At 55.8% G+C, this 13,513-nt stretch overlaps 2 protein-coding genes across 4 annotated transcripts in view; both read left to right on the top strand.

The window, feature by feature from the left end:
- The first annotated feature begins 1,455 nt into the window (after positions 1 to 1,455).
- DDT (D-dopachrome tautomerase) lies at positions 1,456 to 2,766 on the top strand. Its single transcript, XM_084867473.1, has 3 exons — positions 1,456 to 1,642; positions 1,920 to 2,095; positions 2,511 to 2,766. Exons 1-3 carry the CDS (start codon positions 1,535 to 1,537, stop codon positions 2,581 to 2,583), a joined length of 357 nt encoding a protein of 118 aa, XP_084723599.1. The 5' UTR covers positions 1,456 to 1,534; the 3' UTR covers positions 2,584 to 2,766.
- Positions 2,767 to 4,600: 1,834 nt separating this feature from the next.
- Positions 4,601 to 13,513, top strand: part of CABIN1 (calcineurin binding protein 1) — a 57,800-nt gene continuing 48,887 nt past the window's right edge. For 2 of the 3 annotated variants that reach the window (XM_084867409.1, XM_084867411.1), the window contains exons 1-8: positions 4,601 to 5,019; positions 8,422 to 8,482; positions 9,337 to 9,429; positions 9,651 to 9,764; positions 9,970 to 10,104; positions 10,900 to 11,080; positions 11,877 to 12,006; positions 13,128 to 13,277. In XM_084867409.1, the coding sequence (XP_084723535.1) occupies positions 8,480 to 8,482; positions 9,337 to 9,429; positions 9,651 to 9,764; positions 9,970 to 10,104; positions 10,900 to 11,080; positions 11,877 to 12,006; positions 13,128 to 13,277 (806 nt within the window). In that variant the 5' untranslated portion in view covers positions 4,601 to 5,019; positions 8,422 to 8,479. Of the gene's footprint in view, positions 5,020 to 8,390; positions 8,483 to 9,336; positions 9,430 to 9,650; positions 9,765 to 9,969; positions 10,105 to 10,899; positions 11,081 to 11,876; positions 12,007 to 13,127; positions 13,278 to 13,513 lie in introns of all 3 variants that reach the window. The other variant, XM_084867410.1, reaches the window with a different exon arrangement.

Genomic DNA, 13,513 nt, shown 5'->3' on the forward strand with positions numbered 1-13,513 from the left:
CCCTTTGTCTGTCTTCTTACTCCACTCTTGCCCCTTCCACTCCAACTTGCTCGAGACCTCTGGAATAAGCTTTACTCACTATTTTTTAAAAATATATTTTTACTGATTGCAGAGAGGAAGGGAGGGGGAGAAACATCAATGATGAGAATCATGAATGGGCTGCCTCCTGCATGCCTCCGGCTGGGGATCAAGCCGGCAACCCCGGCACGTGCCCTTGACCGGAAATGGAATCCTGATCTCTTGGTTCATAAATCGACTCTCAACTACTGAGCCACACTAGTCGGGCTCAGTTATATTTTCGAAACACTGATGATAGTACCTGGTTAGTCACGCCAACAGATGTCCATGTTTTAAAGAACACCCTCTGTTTTGCCTACAAAACATAAGGTACCATAGCCCTGGCCACGGTTCCATTCCCTCCCTGGTCACATGCCCAGGCTGTGGGTCCCGTTCCTGGTCAGGTGCGTGCGGGAGGCAAGCAATGTTTCCCTCGCACACTGGCGTTTCTCTCTAAAAAAGCATGTGGTAGTCGGGTGAGAATGAAGAAGGTACCGTAAACATTGCCAGTAATTCTCCTGGGACCTGGCTCCCACCCCCTGCTGGACGGTTCCTCACTGCGGCAAAGCTGCTCCAGGCGCTCCAGGACACACTGACCGGAGCCTCCTGACCCAGCGCCATGTGTGACCCCCACGTGTCACCGGGTCTCCTGACCACGAGCGGTGCAGGTTCTCATACTGAGCATGAAGTTGCCTAACTTTGAAGTGGTGGCAAAGCATTAACAAATTTTATTTTAATTAATTTAAAAATATATGTTATTGATTTTTTACAGAGAGGAAGGAAGAGAGAGTTAGAAACATCGCATGAGAGAGAATCATCAATCTGCTGCCTCTTGCACGCCCCCTATTGGGGATGTGCCTGCAACCAAGGTACATGCCCTTGACGGGAATCGAACCCGGGACCCTTTAGTCCGCAGGCTGAGGCTCTATCCACTGAGCCAAACCGGTTTCGGCAAGACCAACCTATTTAAAAAAAAAACACACACAAAAACAAACTTTAAAAAGGACTTCCGGCCGAAACCGATTTGGCTCAGTGGATAGAGCGTAGGCCTGCGGACTGAAAGGTCCCAGGTTCGATTCCGGTCAAGGGCATGTACCTTGGTTGCGGGCACATCTCCAGTGGGGGGTGTGCAAGAGGCAGCTGGTCAATGATTCTCTCTCATTGATGTTTCTAACTCTCTACCCCTCTCTCTTCCTCTCTGTACAAAAATCAATAAAATATATTAAAAAAAAAAAAAAAAAAAAAAAGGACTTCCGGAAATCTGGGCCAGAGTCCACAAAGGTTTTTTTTGCTGAGGCGGGCGGTGCAGCCTAGGCAGCCAATGGGGAGGCGCTGCGTGCCCGCCCAGCCAATGAGAAGCCCGCTTCCCGGCGCCCCGCCCCCGCCCCGCCCCGCCTCCCAGCGGGGCCCGGGGGACCGCCCCGCGGGCCGCTCAGCCTCGCCCGCCGGCCGGCGCCGCGCACACGTCCCGCTCGCCATGCCCTTCCTGGAGCTGGACACCAACCTGCCCGCCGCCCGCGTGCCCGCGGGGCTGGAGAAGCGGCTCTGCGCGGCCGCCGCCGCCATCCTGGCCAAGCCCGAGGACGTGAGCGTGGGCCGGGGCGCCGGGCCGGCGAGCTCCCCGGGGCTGGGGACTCCCCCGCAGTGACCCGCCTCCCAGGGACCCCCCCACCCCGGAGCGCTGAGCTCCCGCTCCGCAGGCCCCCGCGGCCCCCTTTTACCCCCCGTCCGCTCAGTGTCGCCCTCCCCAGCCGTGACACCGACGTGACCTCCAAGCCCCCTGCCCTGACCCCGCGGGATGCGCCCCGCGAGCCCGGCCCGCGCCGCCGGCTCCGGTGAAAACCCTCTCGTGTCCCCCGCAGCGCGTGAACGCGACGGTGCGGCCCGGCCTGGCCATGGCGGTGGGCGGCTCGGCCGAGCCCTGCGCGCAGCTGACGGTCTCCTCCATCGGCGTGGTGGGCACGGCGGAGCAGAACCGGGACCACAGCGCCCGCTTCTTCGAGTTCCTCACGAAGGAGCTGCCGCTGGGCCAGGACCGGTGCGTAGGGGCCGGGAGCCGTCACACTGGGGGGGGCTGTGCCCCACGGAGGGCCCCTCCTAAGGGGGGTGGTGTGTGAGTGTGTGTGTGTGGGGGGCCCACAAACAAATGCCTCACCTTGCCCAGAAAGGGGGAGCGTCTGGGGCTCCCTGTGTGGGCCCCCCTTTGGAGAGTGGGGGGAACGGAAGGAAGTTCTGGCTGGGAGTGAGCGCTGGGTGAGCCAGCTGCCCCGCAGCCACCATCCCGCCCCTGGAGGGAGAACATAATGGGACGAGCAGCTTGCAGCGTCTACCTGGGGGCAAGGGCAGCCTGGTGGGGACCCCCCGGGGTGGGGATGCCTGGCCAGGGGAGGGGTCTTGGAATATGAGGCCTTGGCCAAGGAGCTGATGACATCTCTTTGCTTTGTCCCCTGAAGGATACTTATCCGCTTTTTCCCCCTGGAGCCCTGGCAGATCGGCAAGAAAGGGACGGTGATGACGTTTTTGTGATTGGCACAGAGTGCATCGGGGCACCGGTGAGCTGGCCGCCTCTTCCGGAGAGGCCTCCTGGCCAGAGGGAGGGCCTGGTGGCTACCAGCTTCCTGCACCCCCACCCGCAGCTAGCCTGTGACCTCACAATCCTCCTCTTCCCCATCCTCCTGCCAAATAAAGGAAGAGAGCTTTGTCTTTCAATCATGGCTTCCTTTCCTGACCAAGGCCTTCGGCTCATCCAGAGCAGTGGGGTGGGCTTATGCGATGGGGTGGTTTCTACCGTCAGGATCGCTGTTTCATGGATTGTATGTAGGCTGCTCAAATTGGAAGATGGGACCTAGCTGGTTTGGCTCAGTGGATAGAATGTCGGCCTGTGGACTGAAGGGTCCCAGGTTCGATTCTGGTCAAGGACATATGCCTGGTTTGCTGGTACCATCCCCAGTATGGGGCGTGCAGGAGGTAGCCAATCAATGATTCTCATCGTTGATGTTTCTCTCCGTCTTCCTTCCTCTCTGAAATCAATATATATATGTAAAGCTAGAGCTTGGAGTTCCTTCCCTTAGCAACCTGTCCAGCTGTTTCTGGACTCATTCCTTCTACCTGCACGGGATTCTTGCTTCCCAGATGGGTTCAGGGAACACAGGTTGAGTGTGAGTGAATGAGTCAAGTGCCCAAGGAGGGATTCAGGCCTAACCCTTGTCGGAACCATAAGGCTGAAACAGCAGCCTCCTATTTGGTCTCTCCACCTTCAATCTCTTAGCACCACTCTGGTGAAAGTGATGTCATCTGTTTTCTGCAGGGGGGGGGGGGGGGTGTGGGACTGGCTCCTTCCCCTCTCCAGCAAGATTGCATAGCCCCACCTGGTTTGGCTCAGTGGAGGGAGCATTGACCTGCAGACTAAAGGGTACCAGGTTCAACCGGGTTGCTGGCTCAATCCCCAGTGGGGGGCGTGGAGGAGGTAGCCAATCCATGATTCTCTCTCATCACCGTTTCTCTCTCCCTCTTCCTTCCTCTCTGAAATTAAGAAAAATTAAAAAAAAAAATTAAAAAGAATGCATAAATAAGTGGAACAACAGAGGGATGTTTCTCTCTGCCTTCTAAAATCAACCAATAAAGAAATTTTTAAAAAAGGTTGGTGACTTCATTATTTTTGTAAATCCTGGATATCAGTAAAACTTTATTGTACTGAACTGACTCTGAATTCCTCATGCCTGTACTGTCTTTGGGTGTCGAAGAGAAAGCCTGGCGTTCATTCCTGTGTAAGTAATTCTTGCTGGACTCACAAGGCTGTGCATTTCAACCAGCGTGAAGCCCTCCCAACACGCTCAGCTCCTCTCTCAGCCCGAGACCTTGTCAGACGCCCTTCCACCTGGACCCTCTTTGGGCTCTGAAATTGTGTGACTCCCTCCCTGGCTGCTCCTTTACCGGACCTTGGTTTCTTTTTTCCTTCTGCTTCAATAGTTGATTGTATCTATTTTGGGGGCTTCCGCTCCTTTTCAGAAGAGAGGACAGGTAAGGGGAATGCGGGTCCTCCCCGGCTCCTTCATAAGTGTTCCAAGTTTCTGTTGCTTTCATTTTATTTTAGTATTATTTTATTTTTATTTCCGAGAGGAAGGGAGAAGGGGGGGAGAGAGAAAACATCAACGATAAGAGAAGCATGGATCCGCTGCATCCTGCACACCTCCTACCGGGTCCGAGCCCGCAACCCGGGCCTGTGCAACCGTGACCTCCTGGTTCCTAGGTGGGCGCTTCACCACGGAACCGCACTTAGAACACCTGCCCCAGGTGGTAACAGGAACACCTCCCGCCAGTTAGCGACCGCCGGGGCCAGGCCCCGAGCTCGGCGCCTCCAAGTTTTTGCAAATGGTGGCGCCGAGCGTCCCTTGGCGAGCAGGCGACCCCCGGGAGCTGCGAGCGGCGCCGCCACCTGCCGGCTTTTAACCAGCCCGTCGGCGGGCGCGCGGCGCGGGCGCCCTCGCTGATTGGCTGGCCGAGCCGGCGGCGCAGCCAATGGGCGTGCTCCTTGTTGTCAGGCGCGCGCGAGCGGCCGGCCGGCGCGGGGGTCCGGGCGGAGAGGCGGTTGCCGTGGAGACGCCCGGTGAACCCTCAGGCGGCGCGTTTCGGGGCGGCCCCGGGGGTGCGGTGCGGCTCTCCGGAGCCGAGGGCGGGGCGGCGGCGCGAACCTGAGGGGCGGCGGCGCGGGCCGAGGCCGGTGCGGGCGCGAGGGGCTCGCGGGCAGCCCGGCGCCCCCTCAGCGGAGGAAGCAGAGGCCGGAGCTGTCGGCTGCCTCGCGGGCCGGGTCCCGGCTCTGACCGCCGCCCTGAGGGGGCCTCGGACGGGCTCCGGCCGCGGGAGTGGTTCCCTGTGACCGCAGCCGGCGCCACCATTGATTCGGCCTCTGCTGAGGAACCCCCGGCCGGCGTCCTGTCTCTTCCCCGGCGCCGCGCCCGCGAGGTGAGTGCTGTCGGCGCCGGAGCCGGGGTGGAAACTGAGGCCGGCGGGCTGGGCGCTCGCCCGTGTCCGCACCGCTGGCCGGGCAGCCGCTTCCCTCCCGGGGGCCGGGGTCACTGCAGGTCATCCCCGCGGGGCGGCCGGAACCGAAGTCTGTGGTCGGAACCGAAATATCCCGAGAGAACGGTTTCGTTGGAGGTTGGCACACTTTCGTGGCAAATATAAAGATATCCTAAATAGATTGTCCCATCCCGAGCGTTTCCTACAAATGGGGTCACAGACCACGTGGCCCGAGACCGGCTTTCTTTCAGCGAGTTTATTGCTTTCTTGGCTTCACCCCCGGCATCAGCAGTTCATTCCTTTTGGTCCGTCGTTTGGATAGACCGCATGTTCCTTGATCTGTAGTCATCATTTGACATTAGGTTTGTTTCCACGTTTCGGTTATTATGAATAATGCTGCTGTTCGCATGCCCTCATTCATTTTTTTTTCCAAAAAATATTTTTACTGATTTCAGAGAGGAAGAGAGAGAGAGAAACATCAGTGATGAGAGAGAATAACTGATGGGCTGCCTCCTGCACGCCCCCTACTGGGGATCGAGCTCGCCATCCGGACAGATCCCCTGACGGGAATCGAACCCTGGACCGCCTAGGGCCTCCTTAATTTTTACACCAGTAGTAGCATCTCTGACGTCATGGTGTGGCTGTAGTCTAGGGCCGTGGTCAGCAAACTGCGGCTCGCGAGCCACATGCGGCTCTCTTTGGCCCCTTGAGTGTGGCTCTTCCACAAAAGGCCCGGGCGAGTCTGTGTTGAAGAAGTGGCGTTGGAAGAAGTTTCAGTTTAAAAAATGTGGCTCTCCAAAGAAATGCCAGTCGCTGTGCTGTTGATGTTTGGCTCCGTGGACTAGTGAGTTTGCCGACCGCTGGCCTAGGGAATGCATCCACTCCACCGGCTGTGGCCAGTGAGGTCGTTTCTGTGTCTGCAGTGACAGTGGTGCAGTGCGCGTGCCATTTGTGTTTTCCCGCTGCTGGAGGCACATCCTCAGGGAGTGGGATGGCCGGGTTGGAAGCTGCTTTTGTGATTTGTCAGGTTCCCCCTCCAGAGGGCTTGGGCCGAGTTGCATTCCACCCGCAGGGAGAGAGCGAGCCCCGCTTCCCCGCAGCCTCCCCAGCAGAGGGCGCTGCTGCCCCTGGGATGGATGAGGGGTGTCCCGGTGCTGTTCACAGTTTTATTTCTCTAGTTAATGTGTACGTTTGTTTGAGAGCCGGTTGTATGTCTTTTTTGGTGCATTGTTTGCTAATATATTTTCCCCATTTTTCTATCAGGTTTTTGTTTGTCTTCCCTCAGGCTCTTCCCCCCCAAAAAAAAAAAAATTGTGGTAAAGTGCCGAAACCCGTTTGGCTTAGTGGTAGAGCATCGGTCTGCGGACTGAAAGGTCCCAGGTTCGATTCCGGTCAAGGGCATGTACATTGGTTGCGGGCACATCCCCTGTAGGGGGTGTGCAAGAGGCAGCTGGTCGATGTTTCTCTCTCATCAACATTTCCAGCTCTCTATCCCTCTCTCCTCCTCTCTGTAAAAAATCAATAAAAAAAAAATATTCAAAATTGTGGTAAAGTATGCCAGGCCGATGTGGCCCAGTGGTTGAGTGTGGACTCAGGGTTCCATTCCTGGTCAGATCAGGGCACATGCCCAGGCTTCAAGCTTGGTGCCCAGTAGGGGGCGTGCAGGAGGCAGCCAATCAATGATTCTCATCATTGATGTTTCTCTCCTCCCTTCCTCTCTCTGAAATTAATAAAAACATTTTTTTTAAATTGCGGTAAAGTATGCTTAACTTGAAATGTGCCATTTTAACTATTTTCTAAGTGCACAGCTCCGTGGTATTAAGCACCTCCACCCTGTCTTGCCGCCGCCGCCACCACCACCATCACCAATCTCCTGAGCTTTATCTTCCAAAATGAAAACTCTGTCTCCGTTAGACACTGACTCCCATCCTTCCTTCTCCTTCTCCAGCCCCTGGCAACCACCGTTCTACTTTCTGTCGTTATGAATTTGCCTATTCTAAGTGCCTCATGTAAATAGATTAGTATAATTTTGTCTTTTTGTGAATGGCTTATTTCACTTAACATAATGAAAGTTTCATCCATGTTGTAGCATATGTCAGAATATGTTTCCTTTTTAAGGTTGAATAATATTTTATTTATCCATTCATCTGTCAATAGACACTTGGGCTGCTTTAACCTCTTGGCTATTGTGAATAATGCCGTGTTTCTAAGTTTTTAAGAGCTCTTCATATATTAGGAATATTAGCTCTTTGTCTGTGGTATAACTTGCAAATATTCTGCCAATTTATCAGCTGTCTTTTGACTTTTTCTGATTTAAAAAAAATAGTAAAAAAGTTGCCAGTTTTATTGATATACAATTAACCTATAGCACTATGTAAGTTTAAGGCATACAGCATAGTGATTTGACTTATAATACTACTATATTTATTTAGCCGAAACCGGTTTGGCTCAGTGGTAGAGCATCGGTCTGCGGACTGAAAGGTTCGATTCCGGTCAAGGGCATGTACATTGGTTGCGGGCACATCCCCGGTAGGGGGTGTGCAGGAGGCAGCTGGTCGATGTTTCTCTCTCATCGACGTTTCTAACTTTCTATATCTTTCCCTTCCTCTCTGTAAAAAATCAATAAAATATATTTTAAAAAATAGTAGTATATTTATTTTATTTTTTGAAATATAGTTTTACTCATTTCAGACAGGAAGGGAGAGGAAGAGTGAGATAGAAGCATCAATGATGAGAGAGAATCATTGATGGGCGGCCTCCTGCACGCCCCCACTGGGGATCAAGCCTGCAACCCGGGCATGTGCCCTGACCAGGAATCGCACTGTGACCTCCTGGTTCATAGGTCCACGCTCAGCCGCTCAGCCGCTGAGCCACGCAGGCCGTGGTCAGGCCCCTTGTTGGCCCTCATTTGTTGGCCCCCTGTCCTCCCTGCCATGTGGTCCCTCCCGTGAGGCTAACATAAGTTCACGCCACTCAACCTTTCACGATCCCTTTGAATGAATTGTTCCTCTTCACTCCTAGAGGGTGCCTTGTTTCTCTTTATTTTAGTTAACTTTTGGAAAAAAAAAATTGTTTATAGATCCATTGCCTCTGCTGGGCAGTGAGGCCTGGGGCAGGAGTTGGTCTCACTCTTCCTGTCCTGGCACTTGGTGCCTTGCCTGGCAGGGCATGTACTCACGCCGAGGGGCTCCCTATGTGGCAGCACACTCAGCCCTCCCCAGGCCATTGGTCACCAGCCTGAGTGCCCGGAGCCGGGGAGGCCGTGGGGGCTGGTTCCCGGTGGGCCCTGCATTGTGACACTCTTGGCTCTTCAGGGGCCCTCTCTGTCCTTTGTGCTCTGTCCAGGAGACTGGTGGACGGCGGCCTCCGCAGGTGATGGGAAGCGGCAGCTGAAGCTCCGAGCATGGTGAGGACAGGTGCTGGCTGTTCTGCTGGCGCCGGTGTTCGTTGGCTTCTCTGCTCCGGGGGAAGGGGCTTTCTGAGTGGACCTCCTGGCTGTCCCTGTGGGCGGCCTTCCTCCTGGCTGTCCCTGTGGGCGGCCTTCCTCCTGGCGGTCGGGGACATTGGAGGTGGCTTGCAGGCCTCACCTGGTTGCTGGAAAGGGCAAAGTTAACCCATTCTGTTGGGACCTGTCATTCCAGTCCTGGGTCTTCCTCTGTGCTGGGTCGTGGCTGGGAGTCCCCGGCTGTGATCCTTTCGCAGTGGATTGTACCCAGGACACGCTCCCTGACAGATGGTGGATCCCCCAGACCCGGTCCGGTTCTTCTGTGACCGACCTCCAAGGCTCACTGCGTGCGGTGCTCTGGCCACCGGGACGCAGGAGTCCTGTCCGGAGCGCCACGGGAGGCGGAGCAGTGCCTGTGCACTGTCTGGTCAGCTAGTTACCCGTTCTTGGCAGCTGGCTCCATTTATGAGCTGAGTTCCTGTCAAGCTGATTCAGTTTATAGCTGGTCTGCAAAATACTCTGCTACAGTTTAACATTTAGCAAGGACAGCATTTAGTAAGAACAACCTCGAGTAGACCTTGAGACCTTTGTCCTAGCTTACACTTTTTTTAATTTTATCTTCATTGTTGAAAGTATTACAGTGTCCCTCTAACACTTTTTATTTACTTTTTACGGGTGACCTCTTACTCTTTGCTGCCCACATTCTGAGAGGCCATAGCTATCAAGCAGAATCTGCTATGTATTCACTGTGGGTTGTGGAAAAGACAGTGACATCTCATGTAAACCCAGCTCTCCTTTCCTTCACCTGTCTCCAGATTCGCATCGCAGCCCTCAACGCCAGCTCCACGGTGGAGGATGACCATGAAGGGAGCTTCAAAAGCCACAAGACCCAGACGAAGGAGGCCCAGGTGTGCCAGCCACGCCAGTGGCCCATTTTCCATCACTCAGCTGTGTCCTTCCTGGGGCTGGAGGGGGTGAGGTCTGGGAGGTGGGCGTGTTAGGACTGCTTTCACCACAGAGGGTACAGCGGGCAGTTAACAGGGCCTTGTCTTCAGCCCTGGCTACATACGTGTTTGGCATAAAAAAGACCTTTGTCCTACGGGAAAACGTCACCTGTCTTTGCTTGCAGGAAGCAGAGGCTTTTGCCTTGTATCACAAGGCCCTGGACCTGCAAAAACACGACCAGTTTGAGGAGTCCGCCAAGGCCTACCATGAGCTGCTGGAGGCGCGCCTGCTGCGGGAGGTGAGGCGCCCCCAGGCCAGGAGGCAGGCCCGGGAGCCAGGCATCCTGGCTGCCCTCTGCCCCCCACCCCTTCTTGGCTGGGTGACCTTGGACACATGGTTTCCCCTGTCTGCCCCTCAGCCCGCCGGTAGCCCTGTGGGTGTGTGCCTGCTGCCTGCTGCGGCCTTAAGGCCCAGGGTCCCTGTGTTGCTGTGTGTGTTCCCAGGCAGTCTCCTCGGGCGATGAGAAAGAAGGCTTGAAGCACCCGGGGCTGATGCTGAAATATTCCACATACAAGAACCTGGCCCAGCTGGCCGCCCAGCGCGAGGACCTGGAGACGGCCATGGAGTTCTACCTGGAGGTGCGGCGTTGGCGGTGAAAGTCTTGGTGGCGGGGTGAGGCTGTGGTCTCATTGGCTGCAAAGAATTTATTTATTTGTTAATCCTCTCCGGAAGATATTTGTCTATTGATTTTCAGAGAGAATGGAAGGGACAGAGGGAGGGATGGAAGGTGAAAGGGAGGGAGAAAGAGAGAGAGAGTGTGACAGAGACACATCAATTGGTTCCCTCCTACACGTGCCACAACCAGGGCTGGGGATGAAGCCCACAACCGCGGTATGTGCCCTGGACTGGGACTGAGCCTGGGGCCCTTCAGTCCGCGGGCCAGCGCTCTGTCCACTGAGCCACACCGGCTAGAGCGGTTATGTCTTTCAGTTTTACTTCTTTTACTTCTGTCAAATATGTGAGATATACAGAGTGACAAAATATATCAGGAGTATGTTCTGGGCCTGGCCAGTGTGGCTTAGTGGTTGAGTGTCAACCCATGAACCAAGAGGTCACCAGTTTGAGTCTTAGTCAGGGCACATGCCCAGGTTACGGGCTCAATCCCTAGTAGGGGCCGTGCAGGCAGCAGTGGATCAATGATGTTTCTATCTCTCTCTCCCTCTTACTCCCTCCCTCTCTCTAAAAACCAATGAAAACATATTTTTTAAAAAGCATGTGTTCTGAACTCGGTAAATTGGCCCCTGTGGTTTCTGTTGGTCATGCTCCTGGTAGTGTGAGTGGCTAGGCCGGCGCTGGCCCCTCCCTCACCGCAGCAGCTGCTCAGGGAGAGGCTGACGGAGGGTGTATGTGTCCTCTGCTTGTGCCGCTCCCAGGCTGTCATGCTGGACTCCACGGATGTCAACCTCTGGTATAAGATCGGACACGTGGCCCTGAGGCTCCTGCGGGTGCCCCTGGCTCGCCATGCTTTTGAAGAGGGGCTGCGGTGCAACCCCGACCACTGGCCCTGCCTGGACAACCTCATCACTGTCCTGTACACCCTCAGCGACTACACCAGTGAGTCGGGCTGTGACCCTTTCCCAGCGCTGTGTGTTGGGGACAGCGGAGGGAGGGCGGCTGGGAAGAGGAAGGTCCCTGCAGGTCTCTGCCTGCCTGTGGGGAGCACGAAGATGTCTTTGCGTCTGCTCTGTCTGCTGTCTTTCGTACTCAGTGGAGATTTATTGAGTGTGTTAGAGTGAGTCACATGCTCTCGGAGGGTTTACCTCTGCTCGCCTCCTTTCATCCCTGCATGTGCCCTTCGGTGCCAGGGCCTGCTCCTGGGACTTGCTGACAGGCGGCCTGGCAGCTGCAGCTGGGCTTGTCTGGTGCCAGAGAGTCACTGCCTCTGCAGGGCATCAGGGCTCCTGGGCGATCTCTGCGGACAGAGCCCCCGCCTGCCTCCCCATTGCTTCAGCTCCCTGGTCTCAGCCTTGCCCTCGGCTCTGCAGAGAGCGCCTGCCCCTGGCACGGATGGCCCTGAAGCAGGCACTGCCTAGTGCTCTGGCCTTGGGGGCTCTGGGCCTCCCAGGTGGCAGGCTCCCCTGTGTGCTCCGAGGCCAGAGTAGAGGGTGGCTCCAGGGCGCTCTGCGCAGGCTGGCCAGTGTGCTGCAGGCCAGTCCCAGCAGGACCCAGTGGCCCCTCTGCTGTGAGGAGCGTTCTTTTCAGAAATACTTCCTGGTTGAGTCAGTTAAAATGGGGTCTCGTGATCGCTATGCTTGTCTTCGATCCCAGAGCAGGAACCTGTTCCCGATAGCACCTGGCAGGTGGCTCTTCAGGGTGCGCATCAGCGTCCTAACTGTCTCTGTGTCTGCAGCGTGCCTGTACTTCATCTGCAAGGCGCTGGAGAAGGACTGCCGCTACAGCAAAGGCCTGGTCCTCAAGGAGAAGATATTTGAGGAGCAGCCCTGTCTCCGGAAAGACTCCCTCCGGATGTTCCTGAAATGGTAGGTCCGGCCTTGTGCCTTCCTGGGCTGCACCCCCTCTTTCCCTCCGCAGTAGCTGCTGAATGAGGAGCGTGCTCATCTCCTGGGGGACAGGCCCTGCACCTCTTTCCTTCATCCGCACCTGGGACCGGTGTGGTCTGCCTGTGTGCTCCTCAGCTGCGCGCCCAGCTCAGCACGCCTCCTCGCTGGCTGCTGGCTCCTCTCCGCCCCTCTTCCCCGCCAGCTCCTGGCAATGCCAGCTCTTCTCTGACTGCCCAAGTTCACTGTCACAGACATACCTCTGACTCTATACCATCCCTGCCTTGCCTCCAGGACAAAAGCCATGCTCGATAGCATTGCCCGGGAGGAAAGCTGTCAGGTCCCTGGGCAGTTCTAGGCCTGGCCCAGTGCTCTGTCCTGTCCCTGCACCCCGATCGCACTTTGCTCTCACCTGAACGCCGTCTTCCCACCTCTCCGTGTGTTGTGCTGTCACTCCTCCTTCACGTTCGTTCTCAGGCCGCCTCTCAGCAGCTGTCCACGCTCTGGCTGCCTCCCTCCCCTGCGCCAGCTCCTCCGCCCGCTGGTGTTTCCTGGGCCGGGAACTCAGCTGGTGGAGGGGGGTTGTTTAGCTCAGTCTGTCCCTTGTCAGACTGTCTCTGGTTCACATCTGTCCTCAGTCCAGGCGGGAGGGCCGGTCCTGCGGCGCCACTGCAGGCAGAGTGTCTGTGGAGACACCATAGAGTCCATGGCATAGACTGCGGCGAGCTTGGCTAGCTGATGACTTTTTGTTGGGATGGGCAGGATGGTCTGGTTAAATTCTTTAAAAATAATTAAAGAGCAAGATTTGATTTTCCTGTGGCTTTTCTGACATCACTCTGATACGGTTAGTACACATGTAAACCCTTTGCTCAATTTCAAATTGCAGAAGGAACAAAGGGTATCTGTCACGACTAGTATGTGTGGGCATTCTGAATGCTAATTACTGCCTTCAGAGGCCAGACTCCAGTGGTTATTTTATTTGTAGGAAGAATTAATATGGATTAGAGGGTGTTCACTTAGCTGCATCCCTGCCTGTAAAGTGTCAGCTTCACTCTGGTGTGTGACATTGAAATTCCTCCCTGTCTTATGTGCTGTGCTGTTAGTGACATGTCCATCCATGACGTGTCGGTGAGCGCGGCTGAGACGCAGGCCATCATTGACGAGGCCCTGGGGCTGCGGAAGAGGAGGCAGGCGCTGACGGTGCGGGAGAGGGAGCCGGACCTGAAGCTGGTGCAGCCCATCCCCTTTCTCACGTAGGTGGCCGTGCGTCTGGGGTGCTGGGTCGGCTGGTGGGTCCTGCACAGAGTGAGCCTGACTCCAGGCTGTGGCGTGGGTGGAGCTGGGGCGCATTGGCAGTGGCTGGAGGCAGGTAGGTGACTTTTGGACCCATAAGAAGTAGTGGGGCCTCTCCAGGTAGGCCCAGTCTGTCCCTCTTTTCTGATGCCATTCTTTTTTAAAATATATTTTTACAAGAGGCCTGGTGCGTGGA

This window comes from Pipistrellus hanaki, assembly GCF_964339955.1.
Source record: "Pipistrellus hanaki genome assembly, chromosome: 19".
In the NCBI taxonomy this organism is placed as follows: Eukaryota; Metazoa; Chordata; class Mammalia; order Chiroptera; family Vespertilionidae; genus Pipistrellus; species Pipistrellus hanaki.